At 40.9% G+C, this 21052-nt stretch overlaps 1 protein-coding gene across 2 annotated transcripts in view; it reads right to left on the bottom strand.

Moving 5' to 3' along the window:
* Positions 1-21052, bottom strand: part of SLC26A5 (solute carrier family 26 member 5) — a 71703-nt gene that overhangs the window by 36620 nt on the left and 14031 nt on the right. For both annotated transcript variants that reach the window (XM_050782758.1, XM_050782759.1), the window contains exons 4-8: positions 12584-12788; positions 11963-12102; positions 4615-4725; positions 3020-3186; positions 1982-2146 (exon numbers count right to left, since the gene is read on the bottom strand). In XM_050782758.1, coding sequence (XP_050638715.1) covers positions 1982-2146; positions 3020-3186; positions 4615-4725; positions 11963-12102; positions 12584-12735 — 735 coding nt within the window. In that variant the 5' untranslated portion in view covers positions 12736-12788. The remainder of the gene's footprint in view (positions 1-1981; positions 2147-3019; positions 3187-4614; positions 4726-11962; positions 12103-12583; positions 12789-21052) is intronic.

Here is a 21052-nt window from a genome sequence, read left to right as displayed (position 1 = left end):
GGACTTTGAAGTCAAGAGTGCTGATGTCTGGGAAAGGAACCCAGGAGAACTAGAGAAGAAATCCACTTAATTATATCCCAGGGTTACCAACCGGGCACCTCAAATATAGTCAATTCTCATTTGAAACCCAATAAAGTAGACTTCCTGCTCAGCCCAGGCCATGCACCCTTTCCTATCGATGCCTAGAGTACTCAGTATGTTTATTTCCTTTGTGACAAGGCACTTGAAGAAGTCTCAGAGTAAGAAGTACGGTAACAGCTATTATGGGAGACTAAGAATTTTGTTATTTAGAGAATATTCCTAAAGTCTGATTCCATTTTAACCAGTCAATGACTCAATCTTTTTTTTTTTTTTTTGAGACGGAGTCTGGCTCTGTTGCCCAGGCTGGAGTGCAGTGGCTGGATCTCAGCTCACTGCAAGCCCCGCCTCCCGGGTTCATGCCATTCTCCTGCCTCAGCCTCCCGAGTAGCTGGGAGTACAGGCGCCCGCCACCTCGCCCGGCTAATTTTTTTTTGTATTTTAGTAGAGACGGGGTTTCACCGTGTTAGCCAGGATGGTCTCGATCTCCTGAACTCGTGATCCGCCCGTCTCGGCCTCCCAAAGTGCTGGGATTACAGGCTTGAGCCACCGCGCCCGGCCAATGACTCAATCTAAATGTCACTTCCTCAAAGTGCCTTTCCTAGACCCCTAATCTCAAGGTCTCCCTATTTAACTTTCAGAGCAGCTGGTACTTCTCCTTCATAGCACGCAACACAAATTGTAATTGATTACACATGTATGCAATTAAAGGTTTACTATCTTCCCACTGGACTGAAAGTTCCAGAGGGAAAGGCCTGTATCTTCTCAGCTCACAGCTGCATCTTGGCACCCAGTGCCTAGCACATAAATACCTACAAAGACTACAGGCCTCTTTCCAAGGACAGCTTTAACAGCATCTCAGAGGTTTTGATATGTAGTACTTCTATCAATTAATGCTAATTATTTCCTAATTCCCTCTTTATTCATGGGTCATTTAGAAATGTTTTTTGGTTTCTAAATATGTGGGAGTTTTAAAGCTATGTTTAGTTTTTGATTTTTAATTATATTGCACTGTGTGAAAAAACATTGAATTTTTAGAATTGGTGATCAGTTTCACATGATCAATTTCAACATGATCAGTTAGTACCATTGTTCCTTAAGTGCTTGCAAATAATTTATATTTTCTCTGAGTTTGGTAAGGGGTCTATGTAACTAAAAGATTTATGTTAGTTAAATCTTTTACAGCCTTATTTTTTTTTGCCGGTTTGAATTAGCAGTTGGTTTTTTTTTGAGACGGAGTCTCACTCTGTCGCCCAGGATGGAGTGCAGTGGCACGATCTCGGCTCACTACAAGCTCCGCCTCCTAGGTTCATGCCATTCTCCTGCCTCAGCCTCCTGAGTAGCTGGGACCACAGGCGCCTGCCATAACACCAGCTAATTTTTTTGTATTTTTAGTAGTGATGGGGTTTCACCGTGTTAGCCAGGATGGTCTCGATCTCCTGACCTCGTGATCTGCCCATCTCGGCCTCCCAAAGTGCTGGGATTACAGGCGTGAGCCACCGCGCCCAGCCTGAATTAGCAGTTTTTGAGAGAGAGAGAGAGATGTTCTCCCCTCATGCCTTTAAATTATTTGTTAGTTTCCAAAAAGACTATGATTTGGTTGTAAGAAAAAGCTCTCTCTTCACCTAATTAGAGTGATGGTGTAGTCACCAAATAAAGACCTAGCGAAAAATTCCTTGTGAAGTGGGCAGTATCACATATTAATAATAGAGATTTTAAGGTTTAGTCCTCTTTGTAACACTCTTTTCAGAAAACCTTAGAATAAACGAATTTTTCCTTTTTTATGGAAATTACTGGAGAAAAAGAAAAATTAGTCTTGAAAGTAAAAAGAGATACAGAAGAGAAGTGGGGGAAATAAAGAAGAAAAAACAAGTACCAGAATGTCTGGGAGTTGCTTACTTACATACACCACTGAAAAGATTCCACTGTACCGCTTTGTTTTAACTCCAAACAGATATTTTAACATGGAGGTGAAGACATGCACAGCTGCTGCAGTGGTAAACCCACGGACCAGAGGCTCTGTGAGATATATGGCCACAAATCCAAACCTACAGACACCTAGGCAAAACTATTTTTTTTTAATGACAAAGAAACAAATGAATCACATGATAGGTCAGGAAGTTAAGACCCACAGCAAATATACAAGTTCTTTCTTGACCATTTTCTTTTTTTTTTTTTGAGATGGAGTCTCGCTGTGTCACCCAGGCAGTGGCACGGTCTCGGCTCACTGCAACCTCCGCCTCCCGGGTTCAAGTGATTCTCCTGCCTCAGGCTCCTGAGTAGCTGGGACTACAGGTGCATGCCACCACACCCAGCTAATTTTTGTATTTTTAGTAGAGACGGGGTTTCACTATGTTGGCCAGGCTGGTCTTGAACTCCTGACCTTGTGATCCACCTGCCTCAGCCTCTCAAAGTGCTGGGATTAAAGGTGTGAGCCACTGCGCCCAGCCTCTGGACCATTTTCTAATACTGCAAACTTGTACATGAAGTGGGTAAGTAGCTAACAAATCAATCACTGGTTATACAGAAAACAGAGGAAAGTCTGGAGTGGCTTGGTGTCCCACAGTGCACTGGCCACACTAATGCCTTCCCTGTCTCTCATGGAGCTGGGGGCATGCTTCATCATGTAGACTAAAGTGCATGATCATGATCATTGGCTGTTCCCTCCAAGCAGAGAGGAATATCCTCTCCCAGCACTAATCAATCCTGCTGTGTCAAACTTGTCTTGCTTTTGGGATCTTTAAAGCATCCACCTGAAGCTTGCTTGCTGGTCACTCATAGTTGTGAATAAGGCATGCAGTTGGTCTGCAGTTACTCCCAGAGCTTTGGGGTTTCTCCAGCAGACCCCGCCCACCGTATAGGAAGACCAGCTAAGAGCTCTCAATAGATACCTGTTAGGTTAACAAATGAGACAGTCCATTTCCCCATCTTTGAGCCTTACCTGAATGATTCCTGAAAGTAAGGTCACAGACATGGCGACTTTCACTCTCAAGGCATCTCTGGCCTCTGTGCCATTGGTTGCATTTACTCCTCCTGGAATGACTATATCATCTGGTACTAATCGAACAGCCACACCACCAATCATCAGGCTAATAACAGCAAAAGGACCTGAAATAATGAAGCATGAAGATCCCTGTTCACGGTTCAAGGACACTATCTAATTCAGAGTATCTGATAGGGTTTTTGCCAGTACACCAAGAGACAAAGTTGAGGTCAAGAAGTCATGCTTGAAAGAAGGCTATGCTCCCTTCTTTAGTGTCCTGCCTCTGGTGTGTGAGCAACCGTGTGTGTGTGCATGCGCATGTGTGTGCATGCAGACTGTATTTTCCAAAAATAGACATAGCAATATCTTCCATCCACCTACTCTTCTTGATATTTCCCCATCAAGAGGTGGAGTCTAATTTCTCCTTGAATCTGGGTTGGCTTTGACTTGTTAGTAAACAAAAGAATGCAGCAGAAGTGAAGCTGTGTGACTTCCGAGGCTTGGTAATAAAAGGGCTGCAACTTCCACCTTCTGCTGAAGCCAAGTCACCATGTGTAAGAAAGCTCCAACTAGGCCAAGTGGAGAATTCCTGGGACTGCATGGAGAAAGGAAGGCAGGGAAGAGGGAAGAGTGGGAGGAAAAAGGGAGAGAGGAAGAATTATCCAGACCAGGCCTTCCCAAGTCCTGACCTGTAGGCACTATGGAAGATACAAACATGATTGTTGTTGTAAAGCTGCAACATTTTGAGGGTATTTGTTACCAAACAGTAGATATCTGGAAAGTGTGTGTGTGCTAGGTGGTAGCCTTATGCAATACCAGGACTATTATGAAATCCATATGCCTCTGATAAACTGAAAATATGTACAATTCAGAGCCCCAAATACGACAAAAATGAAATACGTGAAGAGCGATTAGGAACTTGAAATACTACCATTAGTATAAAAATAAAAACCAGATGCTGGCAAATTACATTATGAAATGAAGCATTTATCTCATTTCACAGATTTCAACAATTGCCCTTTTACACAAGAAAATTGTCTTTTTTATTATTCCAAGATTATAAGAAAGTTGTAAGTTCTAGAAATCTTGGGAGGCGTGTAGTTTTTTTTTTTTTTTTTGAGACGGAGTCTTGTTCTGTTGCCCAGGCTGGAGTGCAGTGGTGCGATCTCAGCTCACTGCAACCTCTGCCTCCCGGGTTGAAGCAATTCTCCTGCCTCAGCCTCCCGAGCAGCTGGGATTACAGGCACCCGTCACCAAGCCTGGCTAATTTTTATATTTTTACAAAGAGATGGGGTTTCACCATGTTGGTCTGGCTGGTCTCAAACTTCTGACCTCAGGCAATCTGCCCGCCTCGGCCTCCCAGAGTGCAGGGATTACAGGGGTGAGCCACCACACCTGGCCGAGTGTAGGTTTTTAAAGCACCTGTCGTGCATGCAGTAACAAAAGTTGTTATTAAGACAATTTTTAATAATGACCATGCTATTTCCTTGGCACATTGCAAAGGCTGGAAATACACAAGGGAAGGTAGTAGAATATCAAGTATAAGCTTTTACCTATTGATATGTGTCTGGAGGTTCCAAAAAAACAATACATGATAACAGGATAAAATGAAGAGTACAGGCCGAATATCGGAGGCACAGCTGCCAGCATTGCAAAGGCTAAGCCTGTGGGATTAAAAACCGAACAGAAATGGGAGATCATTAGAAGACAGAGGGGTTACATGTGTTTTTCTCTTGGTTCTTTATTTCTGATGAACGAGTGAAGCCCATCTTAATTTAAGCTGCAACCTACCCTACCCCAATCCTGCACATCATCTTACCTTGGTGCTGACAGAGTCCAGGTTGAGACAGTTTCCATTGTCATCTCCTTTTTGCCAGTGGGTGATTTTTTTTTTCTGCTTTATTCTTTCACAAATTAGATAAAAGCAGAAAAAAGTCTTATCTTAGTGGGTGCCATCGTAATTTGGTGTTGATGCACAAATGCGAGCTCTTTCTCCAATGGGGTGATTTTGTGGGTTCTCTGGAGACCCCTTTGCAATAAAGGACTCCCAGTTACTATGCCCTAACTATGTAATGCTCCTTCCTCCTGACTCTTAGATATCCTCCCTCCAACTCTTATCAGAAGGTACGGCTTTCCAGGTAATTTCGGCTGGCGTATGCTCATCCTGTAGGCAGTCTTCTTGGGCAGGTACCTATCAAATGAGCCAAGCCTCGTTACCTTTCAGGATGCCCAGTTATCCAATGGGAAAGCTTGGCATTTAACTCCCAAGAAACTTTGGAAGTGCAGGTCACACCCTCTGGAGGACTCTTTCCCTCACTCTGCTGTCCTAGGCAGTTCACATCATCCTTGACACATTTTTTTTAAAATAGACTTTTTAGAGCAGTTTAGGTTCACAGCAAATTGAGCAAAAGATACAGAGGTTTTCCATATATCCCGTGCCCTTATGTATGCACAGCCTCCCTCACTATCAACATCCCCCTCCAGAGGGGCACATCTGTTACGAGTGATGAACCCACACTGACCTATCATCATCACCCAAAGTCCACAGTTTACATTAGGTTTACTCTTGGTGTGGTACAATCTATGCAAATGTACAATGACAGGTAGCCATCATGATAGTATGATATAAAGTAGTTTCACTGGTTAGAAATTCTCTGTGGCCTATTCATCCTTCCCTCCCCCCATCCCCTGGAAACTAATGATCTTTTTACTGTCTTTTTAAAGACAGTCTTGCTCTGTCACCCAGGCTGGTGTGCGGGGGCATGTTCACGGCTCACTGCAGCCACAACCTCCCAGTCTCAAGCAATCCTCCCACCTCAGCCTCCCTAGTAGTTGAGACTACAGGTGTGCACCATCACACCTGGCTAATTTCTGTAGAGACCGAGTTTCCCCATGTTTTCCAGGCTGGTCTTGAACTCCTAGGCTCAGGCAATGTGTCCACCTCAGCCTCCCAAAGTGCTGGGATTACAGGCATGAGTCACTGTGCCTGGTCAGTTTGGCCTTCTTTAGAATGTCGTTCAATTGGGATCATACAGTATTAAGCTACATCAGGTTGACTTCTTTCACGAAGTAATATGCATTTAAGGTTCCTTTATGTCTTTTCATGGCTTGATAGCTCATTCCTTTTTAACACTGAATATTTCATTGTTTGGATGTACCACAGTTTACCCATTCATCTACTGAAGGCCATCTTGATTGCTTCCAAGGTTTGGCAATTATGAATAAAGCTGCTATAAACATCCACGTGCAGGTTCACTTGAAAGTTTTTTAAAAACTTTATTTTTTAGAGCAGCTGGACTTTTTCATGCAAGAATTAGGCAGCAGTCTCCACAAACTCCAGGGGTGGGGCTCAGCGCTCTGAGTAGCTTTCTTGCAGTCCTTCCTTACTTGACTACAGGTGGAGGGGAAATGGATAGGGTTTTAACCTCTCCCTGGAAAATTCTCATTCCAAGTCAGTCTTCTCGTTCCCTCATATATTCTGTTAAAAGTGACACACTCAAGAGAGCCTGGGTCATTCATTCATAGTTCGGGATAGATTGACTGGCATCCCTCTTCCAAATGTATAGGCAATAAGCACTCTTTGTTCTCAGCTTTGGGGGCTCAGCCAAATTTCTGGGACAACTAAAAAACTCATTTAATGCACTGTTACGCTGTGGAGGAGACAGCTTTAGCAAAACAAGAGTTGGGAAAGCATCCTAACTTCATGTATAATAACACGGTCACTTGAATGTTGTTAACAAAATTTATTTCTAGCAAAGAAATGCATGCATACGATTTAAAAAGCCAAGCAGCAAAGGCTCTCTGGAAAAGCCAGCTCTTTTCTGTTTACCCCTCTTCCTCCAGGTTTTGCTCCTCAGAGCCAATGACTTCCAACTCGTGGAGCTGTTTTTCTCTATTTACCTCCATTTTCCTAAATCAGCATTCTCAAAGGAGAGCGCTCCCCCACCCCCACTTCTGGCAGGAGACATTTGGGGATGTCTGGAGACATTTTTGATTATGATGATGGGGGAGGGGGTATTACTGGCATCTAGTGGGTGAAGGCCAGGGGTACTGCTAAACACCCTACACTGCACAAGACAGGCCCCCAAAAACAAACAGGGTAAATGGCATGAAGTTGAGAAACACTGTTCTAAATATGTTTGTATCATGATTTCTCAATTTATCCATTTTAGATGCAAACTTAATTTTCCATTATGTTTACTTTTTCAGCTTTTCATTATGTGACTTTTTTTCTTTCTAGTTTGAGATCCTCTATTGATTCCTGGTATTCTATATTTTACTATGGTGTGCCTTGTTTTATTTTTCATTTATTCTGCTGGGTATTTTATGATTCCTCTCAGTCTGAAAACACATGTATTTCAGCCCTGGGGATTACTCTTTGATCATTTCTTCCTTCTGTTTACTCTCTTCTTTCTTTCTGGAAGTCCTATTAGATGTATGATGGGACATCAGGCTTGATCCTCTGGTCTTCTTATGTTTTCTCTCTTACTGTCTTTTTCTTCTACTTCCAGATTTCCTCTACTTTGTCTTCCAACCCTGACTAAATATTTATTCCAGCTATCACATTTTTGATTTCTATGAGCTCTTTCTTGTTCTCTGAATGCTCTTTTCAAAATAGCATCCTGTTTTTGTTTCAGAGATTCAATGTGTTTTTGTTAGGATACTATAAAGTTTTTTATTTTGCTCTGTTATTTCTGTTCCTTATGAATTCTTTTTTGAATGATTTGGTCTCTTTCTTGAAGCTTCATGTGTATTGGCTCTCTGTTTACTGATGGGCCTTACTGTAGGAAAACTGGGTGGCCAGCCAGCATCTTTACTGGGGGACCTCTATTTGTCACTATGGGTCTTTTATAGGTCACCATCTGCTTTGGGCTATATGATTTTTTGCAGGCACTTTGAAGCAAACAAAGTAGAGCAAGGGAACAGACTTTGTTGACTCACAGTTCAGTGTGCAGACTTTTAGGTAACTTTCCTGACATCTCTTGGTATTTTTATCCTACCATCCACTGCATCATGTAGATGTGGGGACCTGAGTGTATTGATGCTACTGATTGCAAAGATTTTGAACTAGTTCCCTTGCTTTTAGCCTTCTGCCTGACTTACAGCTTTCACAATACTTGGAGCCTCCAATTTCCCAGTGTTTTGTAGTGTACGTACCTACATTTAAGCTTCTCTACTCTAATGATTCAGCTGCCACTTGTCCATCTGCTTGCCATAGATACATTTCTCCTGTTCCACTGTGTCTGCTCTCTCATGCTCTTCCTCCTTGCTAGCTTATACCATTTCCCCTTTCATTGTCATTTTAGAGGAATTTTTAAGACAATTCGAGATAAGAGCATACTTTCACTCTGACATGCTTAACACAAAATTTTTTTGGTAATTTAAATTATTTATCAATCACAAGAAATGTATTTACTTCCTTTTAGACCTCTATCTTTGCTATATTGTTTTTCATACTTATCTATCTTCATTAATAATGAGCAGAAAAATACCTTTCCAATGCAAATTTGATTGTGGGATGATCTGTGTATCTCAGCAGTGTTCCACCTACTGAATCATTCCCTGATTTGAAATAATTTCTTCCTTTCTGTAATAATATACACTCCTAGTTTTCCTTTCCAGATACTTTTCTATTTCTTCTGCTGTTTCCTCCTTCTGTATTGGGTCTTTAATGTTGGACAGAGCTTGATCTTAGCTCCCTTCTCTTTTCACTCCACATTCTCTCCCTAGGTGCCGTGGTCTATTGCCATGGTTTAAATGCTTTCTATAGGTCAAAGATTCCACACTTGATATCTCTAGCCCCTCCCTCTCTTTTGGGCTCATCATATATTAAATACAAACATGAAATATCTACTTGTCTATCTCACAAGCATCTCAAATTTAACATAATCAGACTTACTCTTCAATCCTATTCCTGTCATCTTTTTTATTATTTTTTATGTTTTGAGATGGAGTTTTGCCCTTGACACCCAAGCTGGAGTGCACTGGCACAATCTCAGCTCACTGCAACCTCCGTCTCCCAGGTTCAAGCGATTCTCCTGCCTCAGCCTCCCAAGTAGCTGGGACTACAGGTGTGTGCCACTATGCCTGACTTATTTTGTATTTTTAGTAGAGATGGGGTTTCACCATGTTGGTCAGTCTTGAACCCCTGACCTCAGGTTATCCACCCACCTTGGCCTCCCAGTGTTGGGATTACAGGCATGAGCCACCATACCCAGTCCTGTCATCTTTATTATGTCTGCAATTGACACCTCCATCCCTCAGGTGTTTGAAACCGCAACCTGGAAGTCATTCTTGACCATCCCTCTTCTTCACCATCTCCACACATCCAACCCATAAGCCCAGTTGTCTTAAAGTTATTGTTGACACGCCCTCCTCCTTCTTTCTAAGTTAATCCAGCAGCCAGTTTTGCTGATCTCACCTACAAAATATATGTCTTTCCAATTCTTTCCATTCTTACAGCCAGCATTCTAGTTCGAGATGGAAGAAGGTCAGCTGGTTGAAGATAAGTTTGCAGAATGACGGTGAAAATTCAACTAGGCAGAATCCTGAGGAGTTCTTCGAGTGTGAGCTTGCGTGGTTGCCGGCAGACATTCCTGCAGCTCCGTCAGTCCAGCTTGACTGAATGTCAGTTTGACTTCTGCTTCCTGTTTTGGATACTGAGCCCTTATCTGCTTCTCACCCTGCCCTTGCCTCTGCCTTTGAATCTGTCCATTTATCTATTCTTGGGGTGATGGCACCAAAATGATTGTGGGAATCTGTCCCAAATCTGCAAGATTTTGTATAACAGATTTAATAAATATGGTAAATCAGTCACTTGGAAAATTAAAAACAAAGCCAATTGCTCATTAGGGGAAGTGATTTTTTTTGACAATTTTTTGGAAACTGGCTACAAGGGAATTGATTTTTGGACAGCTGACCTAGAGGTGTTCAAGCCATTATCACCTTTGCCTACCATGAGCTGCTGTCACCTCTACCTGGTCTCCTCACATCCATTCTGGTACCCCTCCCACTACCCAAATCCATTCCCCCCACGGCAGTCTTCAGTGACCTCTTACAGAGTGATATGGTTTGGCTGTGTCCCTACCCAAATCTCTTCTTGAATTGTAGCTCCCATAATTCCCATGTGTTGTGAGAGGGACCCAGTGGGAGGTAACTGAATCATGGGGGTGGGTCTTTCCCTTGCCATTCTCATGATAGTAAGTCTCACGAGACCTGATTATTTTATAAAGGGCAGTTCCCTACACAAGCTCTCTCTTGCGTGCCACCATGTAAGATGTGACTTTGCTCATTTGCCCTCTGCCATGATTGTGAGGCCTCCCCAGCCACATGGAACTGTGAGTTCATTAAACCTCTTTTTCTTTATAAATTGCCAAGTCTCAGGTATGTTTTTATTAGCAGTGTGAGAAGACTTATGCACAAAGAAAACCTAAATAAAAAGTAATGCTGATAGCTTTCCACTGCACTCAGAATGAAACCCAAAAATGGCCTAAGAAGACTCTGCAGGCCTGCCTGTGCCCACCTCACCTGCCACTGCCCCCTGCTCCCTCACACTCCTAGAACAATGCTTTTCCATTCATTCTTTGTCCCACACCCAATTCTTTTCCTGCTCAGTGCCTTCACACATGCTATTCCTTCTGCCTGAAATGCATTTTCTCTTATTCTTGACCTGAGTCAGGTCTCAGCTCAAACCTCATTTCCTGGATCCACTATTCCTTTTTTTTTTTTTTTTTCCCAATGGAGTCTTGCTCTGTTGCCCAGGCTGGAGTATAGTAGCACAATCTCAGCTTACTGCAACCTCTACCTCCCAGGTTCAAGCAATTCTCCTGCCTCAGCCTCCTGAGTAGCTGAGACTATAGGCACATGCCACCATGCACAGCTAATTTTTATATTTTTAGTACAGATGGGGTTTCACCATGTTGGCCAGACTGATCTTGAACTCCTTACCTCAGGTGATCCACCCACTTCAGCCTTCCAAAGTGCTGGGATTACAGGCGTGAGCCACCACAGCCAGCCCTAGATCCACTATTTTTATTTCACAATACCTTATCTTTTCCTTCATTGTGCTTATCATTGTAATTAAAATTTTTCTATGTGCTTTTTTCTGCTTAGCATCTCATGCCTTGATTGGATGGTTAGTGAGCTCCATGAGGACAGTGAGCCAGGTAGGTGCCTAATAAACATGTACTATTTAGAATACATGAATAAATTAATGAATAAGTTAATGAATATTTTCTTAAGTTCTTATATGACATATAAAATCACAGGGTTGCTGCAATATACTACAGGAATTTAGCATATCATGGTACCTTGTAATTAGAATATGGACTCAGAAGCCACAAACCTTCAAAACAACCATAACAACAAAATGTTTCTTGAGTGACTGACTTAGCAAGTGGCAAGATAATGCCCAACCAATGTACTGATCTGCAAAACAGTATCACCATTTTCTACTATTAATATCCCTGGAGCTTTCTTTTGGAGACAGGGTCTCACTCTGTCTCCCAGGCTGGAGTGAAGTAGTATGATCAGAGCTCCTCACAGCCTTGAACTTCAGGGCTCAAACGCTCCTCCTGTGTCAGCCTCTAAAGTAGCTGAGACTACAGGCATGCCCAGCTGTGTTTTTTGTTTTTGTTTGTTTTTTCAAAGGTAGAGACAGTGTCTCACTTTGTTGCCCAGGCTGTTCTCCAACTCCCAGTCTCAAGTGATCCTCCCACCTTGGCCTTCCAAAGTGCTGAGATTATAGGTTTAAGGATTACATGTTTCTGAAGAATACCTTTAGACAGGTAAAGGTTACTAGAAAGATATGATAAAAATTATGAATTTGCAATCATGATGAAATAAACAGAAGGTCAAGCATTTGTTTGAAGACAGCGAGGGGGGAAAGAAAGATCTACTAACCTTGAGGAAGCTGAAGCACCCCTGTGCTTATGCCTGAGACCAAGTCACCCAACACATATTCCTTGAATTTGTATGCTGGCAGCCATTTAGTTATGGGTAGGAACATATAAATGATATTTCTTATTTTTTTAGGAGTACATCTGAAAGTACAAAGACAGACAGAGATAAAGTTATAAATGAGAAACATCTCTGTAGAATTCAAACCAAAGCACTTTCCATTCCTTATTCCCAGGAGCAATCTGGAAAAATTTCCACTTGGTGATTCAGGATGTTGCCAGACAGGGTAGGAGTCAGGGGTGGGGAAAAAAAGAGAGTGGCTGGAATATTCCTGGGACACAAAAGGTATTTTGAAGGTGGGTGGAGAATTAGAAAGCGTGCTGGTTATGTTAACATTTACACAGACAAAAGGCATAGTAGGAATTCAATATGGTGAAATTCATGATGAAGCCTGTGTACAGATATCTAACACTGACTGAACCTTGTGAACAGCTTTGCAAACCATGATGGCTCAGCATTCATTTTTTTCTCCACTTCACCAAACAGATTTTCTTTACACATTTGACCTTGCGCCTCTCATAACTAAATGATACAATAACAGAAACAGGTTAAAATGCAACATACGTGAATGCCTGTTTCAGCTTATCCGCAATGGAATCTGGAACCTTGTCCTTAGTGTGTAGTCTTTCTTGGAGGACCGGATGACTAAAGATAGGCCTTTCCACATAGTACCTCTGGGTTGCTGCAAGGATTTCATTTTCTTCAGCATGATCCATAGTACTCTGAAATCATTCATTAATAGCAGGAGACAAGCATTTCCTGAGTGTTACTAGGGGAAAAAAGAAAAAATCCATTTTACATGCCAAAATCCTACTGATGACTTTTCCTAAGCATCTCTTCTTTGTGGTGTTCCAAGCTCTTCTGAGGCTTTCTTTGGACACCCCAGAGGACCTAATGGATTGATCTGTATATAGGAGGCAGTAATTAATGAAATCAAAATCAATAAAAAAAATAAACGTGACTTATTCCCTCCCAGGGCAATAAATAGTTAATGTGTGTACTTTTAACAAAAGCTCATATTAAGTGCAATGGCTAAATACTACAGTCAGTTGCCTCTAGGTCCATATAAGAGGAATTGCAAATCAGGTCAATTTTGACCAGCTATATGTCAAGGAAACAGAAAAAAAGTGTACGATCAGTCCTTAAATTGACTCAATGTTTCTTAAAGCTATATTAGCCTCTCTTCCAATTCTATATTTATGGTTGATTACTCTTTAAATTATTCCATGGTTCAGGGCTGAGGCTTATATGTCTGTTTGAGGGAAGTTGCTGGTGACCTTTGTGAAAGGCAATAAATTAAAACATCAGCACACTATTCTAATATTGTTTTGAAGTTGATTACATTGTCATGTTTTTGATTATTAGAATGACTGATAGTTTTTTTCATTGCTACATAGTGATACTACTTATATGAGTAAAAGAAATGATTAAAGAATAAAAATACAACATATTTGTGCATATGGAGATGTGTACAAGAATGTTTTCTGCAGCCTTATAACAGTGAAACATTGGAAAAAATCTAAATGTCTACTTGTATGTAGTAAAAAATACATTTTGGTATATTCATAAATTTAATTCTATATAGTAATTAAAAGAAACACACTACATCTATATGTGTCATCAACAAATCTCAGAGACAATGTTCAACAAAAATGTAAGGCACAGATGAATACTGAGAGGATTCAATTATTTAAAGTTTAAAAACAAAATAATAGTATATGTTATTACATATATTTGTAGTAAAAGTATAAAACCACTCTTGACAACAATAAACACTGAGATCAGGTTGGTTTTACCTCTAGAGAGAGGGAAATGAGACTAGGAAGGGATAGTAGAGGACTTCTACTAACTGTATCTGCAATGTTTTAGTTTGTAAAAAAAGAACTGGCACAAATATGAAGACAGCAAAATATGAAGATTTTATTATGCTGCTTAGTAAGTAAACTGGTGCTTGTTACATGATTGTTTGTACTTGTCTGTACATTCGAACTACATACCTCATAATAAAATATTAAAAGCACAACAACTAAAGCCAGTGTTCCCAACTGAAGGAAGTTAATGGCAGAGCAGGCAGAGGTTAACGTGAATGCATGGTTAAGTGCTTGTGTGGTGACTGTGGAATTGTGAGGGCTATTAATGTTGGTCAATACAACTCCTTCACAGTGAAAACTCAGGTTTTCATCAAAATAAAATCACATTCAAATTTAAATCAAGGCTGGGTATAGTAGCTCACACCTGTAATCCCAGCCCTTTGGGAGGCCGAGGTGGGTGGATCACCTGAGGTCAGGAGTTCAAGACCAGCCTGGCCAACATGGAGAAAACCTGCCTCTACTGGAAAAAAAAAAAAAAAAAAAAATTAGCTGAGAGTGGTGGCACATGCCTGTAATCCCAGATACCTGAGAGGCTGAGACAGGAAAATCACTTGAACCTGGGAGGCAGAGGTTGCAATGAGCTGAGATTGCACCATTGCACTCCAGCCTGGGTGATGAGAGCGAAACTCCATCTCAAACAAAACAAAACAAATTGAAATCAGGGTTGTGTATGATCTACCACAAAATATTATGCAAAATAAATACCTATGTTGAAAGAGGTTGAAAATTCAAGAGCCTATAAAAAAAAATTATGGCAGCAAATGCAACCAATTACTATTAAGGATGATATTAAAATGTTACGGTTTGACTGTTTTTGTCTCTTTCAAATTCAAGTTGAAACTTAACCCCCAATACAACAGTATTATGAGGTGTGGTCCTTAGGAACTGATTGATCATGTGGGCTCCAGAACACTCACGAATGGGATTAAGTTATAAAAAGACTTAGCAGAGGGGGCTCACCCCCTTTCATCCCTTCTGTCCCTTCCGCCATGTGAGGATACAGCGTTCCTCCTCTCCAGAGGATGATGCAATAAGACAACATCTTGGAAGCAGAGACACCTGGCCCTTACCAGCTGGTGCCTTGTTCCTGGACTTCCCAGACTCCAGAACTGTGAGAAATAAATTTCTATTGTTTCGAAATTTCTGTCTGTAGCATTTTGTTATAGCAGCTCATATGAACTAAGAAATGGTAAATCTGGAGAAAGAGAATATTGCAGAACCCGAGAAATAAAGATTATACATTTTTTGTTTCAGACTAGCAAGGTGGGTTGGCCACCTCTCATCCAGCTCTTTAGGGCCACTCTAGGAACTCATCAAAATACAAGGATGACTGGGATGATGTGTGAGTGGAGTTCGACACATCAAAACCCTACCACTGGCTTCCACCTGCCCTAACTCCTCCAGATCATTACATGACATCATTATAAAACCATTTGTCATCCAGGCAACATACCATGCTGCTTTATGCCTCTGTGCCCATCTAGAGTTTCAATTCATTCTAATAAGAGATGTTGTTTCTTTCCCTTCACTCCTTCCATTTTCCCCACAGCCTGATCATTCTATCTTCCAAACCCTTGTTCTGTCTTCTGCTTCTCTGTGAAGTCTCCCCTCACTTACAATCCTTTATGAAATGGGCCTATGCATGTTACTTTGTATACTCTTCCATTCTTCTATTCTAATAGAATCATTAATCTACTCTTCTAGACTGTAAATTCCTTGAGACAATATCATACTCTGAATTCCCAGGACCTATCTCAGCACTTGTATCCTAGCAGGTGCTGAGTAACTGGGGGGTGAATGAAATCTTTGAATGGGTATGTTATGATTATTGATAATGCATGCCATGCTTCCTGTCTAATCTTTCATCTTATAGATTACATCTGCTTTAAACTTTTATTATTATTCTTTGTAGGCATCATCTTCTTAGTCTTCTTTTGTCCTAGTTCAGAAAGGTAATTTCTTCCTTCATGTGGCCACTCGAAGAGAAAAGGAACTGGTAGACCTGAGGAAGGTTTAATAAGAATCAGACTCTGGTTTTTCTCCTGCTGCAGAAACTCAGTTTTACCATTGATTTTCCTGTTACCCCACAGGAGTTTGCTCAGCTGTCGACTGGGTGAATTATGATGATCATGTCTAGGGATGTTTTATCACCTACAAGGCAGTGGTGACCAAATGTGGCCAATCATCACAGTGGTCTGGGAAGGGCTTGAATTACTGGGTTCAGGGCCTTACCCTGAACCTACACAGTTAGGATTTCCACTGGGTGAGGCCCGAACAATGGGTATTCACTACTTGTGGGTGTAAGCATGTGTCCCTTACCCATGTATGTGGCAATCTTTTCTGGAGATTTCAGGGCAATAGAATGGTTTACACTGAAGCACAGCAAACACTTAAAATAGGAGGCATCTCTATCTTTAGTCTTGAGAGTCCTTTGGCTATCCCCAACATCAGGAATTCCTCATGACACCCATGAATCTGAGAGTATAAAGACAAGAGGGTGGTCACTTACCACTCCCTTATTTCTCCTTCTCCCAGAACCTCAAAATTTCTTCTATTTCATTAAGCAGAGCAATTATATTTATGTATTAAAAGTTCCCCAGGACATGCAGTTGATCAGCTAGATAGGTAGTTGACATATTGAAAACACTGACTTTCAACTCTGGCTAAACCCAGAACTTCCTCAGGTACTTAAACACTAATGCTTAGGCTCCACACCCGACCAATTATAGCATGGCCTCCAGGAGGCAGGCTTGGGCATTTCTCTATAGCATCCTAAGATGGTTCTAATATGCCGTTTAAGTTGAGAATCACTGGCTTAGAATCTGAGAGAGCGAGAGAGAGAGAGAGAAATACATATGAAAAATACGTAAGAAAAATCACAAAGAAATATTTGAAAATGAAAATCAATTATAGATGTTGAAGAAACTAATACTGAATCAGTGACATGATTAAAGCCACGTGAAATCATTTTTAAAGTAAGCTTTATGATATTATACATCATATATAGAAGATATAATACAAAATAATAGATGTAATTGCCATAATATGCTGACTGAAAAGTACATGAAATGAGTTTGGAAGAGGATTAAAATAAGGACATAATTTAGTGGTAAAAAGAGCTTTTTCAAATTTGCCATTTTCATTTAGGGCATTGGTTCTCAGCCATGGCTGCACATTGGAGTCACCTGGGCAGTTTTAAATACTGATGCTTGACTCTATTTCCAGGGATTCTGGTTTAATTGGTCTGCAAAGCAGACACGGATTGAGAGCTTAAGAAGCTCTCAGGTGATTCTATTGTACAGCTAAGGCTCAAAACCACTGACTCAGGAGATGGCAAAACAAACACCCTCACCCACCCATCCATGTGCCCACCGCCCAAACAAACAAAAAGAAAAAAAACTAAATAGGGTGTACATAAATTCTGCGCAATGCATCGTAGCACTATCTTTACTTATGTGTGTCTGCAAAATAATACAAATTACAAAACAGTACTATTTGGCTTAGGTTTCTCAAGCAAAGTCTTGTTTCTATGCTTATATTCTCACAACAAAAGAGAGTTGTATGGAGGTGGGTTGTGTAACATCCACTATACTTCAGGCAAATGCAGTCTTAACTGTCACAACCATTTCCTTGTGGGTTTCAATTAGAAGCAAATCTCAAATTGAGATCTCAAAACATTAGATGGATTTTCTAAAGCATTAAGATATGCACTATCTGTAGGGTTGCCAGAGAAAATATAGGAGGCTCAGTTAAATTTGCATGTTAGATAATCAAGAAATAAACTTTTAGTATAAGTGTGTCTCAAATATTGCATGGGATATAATTATATTAAAAATATTCTTTGTTTATCTCAACTTTAACTGGGTATCTTGTATTTTTCTTTGCTAAATCTGGCAACCTTAACTCTCTGTAGGTTAGGAAGAGACACAGAGACGACTTCTCAAATATTTTTGAGATACTGGCACCCTGGCTATTAATCTATGTCCTTTTTGAGAGAGCTGGTTGGTAGTTCAAGGACGTTTCAACTGGAAAAGGAAAGGAGAAGAAGATATAATGAAAGGCTGTCCTTTTGGGGGAATTTTTATTTGTATCAACAACGATTAAATAATTAAAGCCTCGAAGGCTATCAATAACCATCTTATCAAAGGCAGAGAGGCAAAGTAACCAAGGAACCAATACTAGGAGATCAAATAACCAGACTCTTATACGACAGATAAAGAGTTTCCAGTGTGCTGATTGAAATTATAAATCACCAAATTGTAAAAGTACACAAATCCTTACATGAGAAAAGTCACTTACTAGGATTACCTAAATGGACACATCTTCTGGCAGGTCCTCAAACACAAAATACTAATGATAGCAAAGCAAACTGACCTAGAGCTTCAAGGTCTATTTCCCCACAGCTATGAAGGGAGGAATTTTAAGGTAATGTAGAACATTTTTCATCATAGTTTTTTATTTTTTTTGAGACGGAATCTTGCTTAGTCGCCCAGGCTGGAGTGCAGTGGTACTATCTCGGCTCACTGCAACCTCTGCCTCCTGGGTTCAAGCGATTCTTCTGCCTCAGCTTCCCAAGTAGCTGGGATTACAGGCGCCCACCACCATGGCCGGGTAATTTCTGTATTTTTAGTAGAGATGGGGTTTCACCATATTGGCCAGGCTGGTTTCGAACTCTTGACCTCAGGTCATCTGCCCACCTCAGCCTCCCAAAGTGCTGGGATTACAGGCATAAGCCACTATGCCCAGCCCCCTCTAGAGATTCTAATTTAGTAATTCTAGAATCTGTATTTTTTTAAAGCTCATAGAGTGAGACTGATGCACAACCTATTGGGAAAATAGTTGTGAGCCTCATGAAAGGAGAAACGCAATACTACTAATTTCTGTACAGTGATTGGTACTTAGGGCTGAAAAATGCTTGCTGAATTAACATACAAAATTTGCCTCTGAGTCTTAGTTTCCTTATCTTTATTAACTTTTAAACCACTTTGAGATATGACTGACATACAAAAAGCTGTATATACTTAGTGTATACAAATTGATGAGTCTGGAGGAATGTATGCCATAAATATATCCATCACCTCCAAAAGTTTGCTTTTCTCTTTATGTATTATTATTTTGTGATAAGAACACAAGACCTACTGTCAGAATTTTTAAAAAAAATTTTTGAAACAGAGACCTGCTCTGTTGCAGGTCTGTAGTGCAGTGGCACCATCTTGGCTTACTGCAACCTCCACCTCCCAGGTTCAAGCGATTCTCCTGCCTCAGTCTCCTGAGTAGCTGGGACTACAGCTGTACGCCATTATGCCAGGCTGATTTTTGTATAATATTTTTACTAAAGATGGGGTTTCACCATGTTGGCCAGGCTGGTCTCGAACTCTTGACCTCAAGTGATCCATCTGCCTTGGTCTCCCAAAGTACTGGATTACAGGTGTAAACCACTGTGCCCGGCCTGTTAGTGCATTTTTAAGTGTACAGCAGTGGGTGGTCAACTACAGGTACTATGCTGTACAGTGGATCTCTAGGATTTCTTCATCTTGCATAATTTTAACTTGATTTCCTTTGATTAATTTCTCCCCATTTTTCTCTCCTCCCAGTCCCTGGAAACAACTATACTATTCTCTGCTTCTATGTTTCCTTATCTTTAAACGTTTCCAGTGACAACATTCTGGGAACAGTATTTGGCAAGTTTCAAAATGCCAATTAAATCTCTTGGTGCTTAAACTAGCTAGAATGGATTCAGTTGTCTGAAACTAAGAGCCATCATCAGTAAAGTAATGCTTTTCTTTAAGTTTTGAAATAGTATTTTTCTCTGTGAACTGGAGGCATCAGAAGAGAGTAAGGACCTTCACCCATCTACTCAAAATAATTTACACATTTATAACTTTAATAATGCATATATTAACTTTTTAATCCCAAATATGCAAGCACATGCCCAAGCTTACTATATCTTTCACATGACTTCTCTGTGGGCCTCAATATAAACAACAAAAATAAATTTTATTATGAATTTTTTCAACATTGCCCTGAATAAGAGGATGTGAACTTTTCTATAATGTAGACAGCAAATAGCAAAAGTCTCATGAATTAGAACCCAGAAAAAACGTATTTTCACTTATGACTGTATCAGCCTTTCCTAAAAGGAATTTGAAAAAGCTGCTTTCTATTCTTATTACTTTTTGGACTGTTAGCATAACCAGAATATATTACCTATCTGTTTTCCCTTATTAACTATCATTGATTAATTATAATGGCTCAAAATGTAGAAAGAGCAAAAGGCCCTAAGACCTATGCAAGCTGGTTTTGAATGTAGACTGTAAGCTCGTTAAGGGCAGGACTGTTCTTTCTGAGCATCAAGTACACAGCCTGGCATGCGGCTGTCTCCCAGACATTTGTTGGCTGAATGATCTTGAGTGAGTGGCAGGGGCCAAGGTTGCCATAGCCTGTAGCCTTGTGCTGTGCCCGTACTTTCCCTCTTCTTTTATATTATGTTGGTGCAAAAGTGATTGTGGTTTTCTCCCCTTAAATTCCTCTACCAAAGGGCTCTTACACGTTAATATCCATAGAGGCAACTCCTTATGCATAGCTTAGGGTTCAGGAGGACTGTGTTTGAAGGCTGGAACTGGCACTTTTTTTTTTTGAAATGGAGTTTCACTTTTGTAGCCTAGGCTAAAGTGCAATGGTGCAATCTCGGCTCACTGCAACCTTCGCCTCCTAGATTCAAGTGATTCTCCTGCCTCAGCCTCTCAAGTAGCTGGAACTACAGGCATGTGCCACCATACCTGGCTAATTTTTTTTAAGTAGAGACGGAGTTTCACCATGTTGGCCAGGCTGGTCTCAAACTCCTGACCTCCGGTAAGCTGCCTGCCTTGGCCTCCCAAAGTGCTAGGATTATAGGCATGAGCCAACGCACCTAGCCAGAACTGGCACTTTAGAGCTGCATGTTTTTTTGCAAGATATACAAGCTTTCTGTATCCTAATTTCCTTATCTGTAAATGGCAGCCGGGAGTACAGGCTGTGGAATCACATAGATCTCAATTCAAGTCCTGGTTCTGCCACTATGGTGGGAGTTACTTGATCTAAGTAGGGTGACCACAGGTCCTGGCTTCTGCCTGCTGTTCCAGAGGATGGCTTTGGAGAGGATGCTAAATTTGAAGTGGCTCTC

Source organism: Macaca thibetana, chromosome 3, assembly GCF_024542745.1.
Source record: "Macaca thibetana thibetana isolate TM-01 chromosome 3, ASM2454274v1, whole genome shotgun sequence".
Classification (NCBI taxonomy): domain Eukaryota; kingdom Metazoa; phylum Chordata; class Mammalia; order Primates; family Cercopithecidae; genus Macaca; species Macaca thibetana.
Note: the sequence above shows the minus strand (reverse complement) of the source record. Positions and strands in the feature narration are given on the sequence as shown.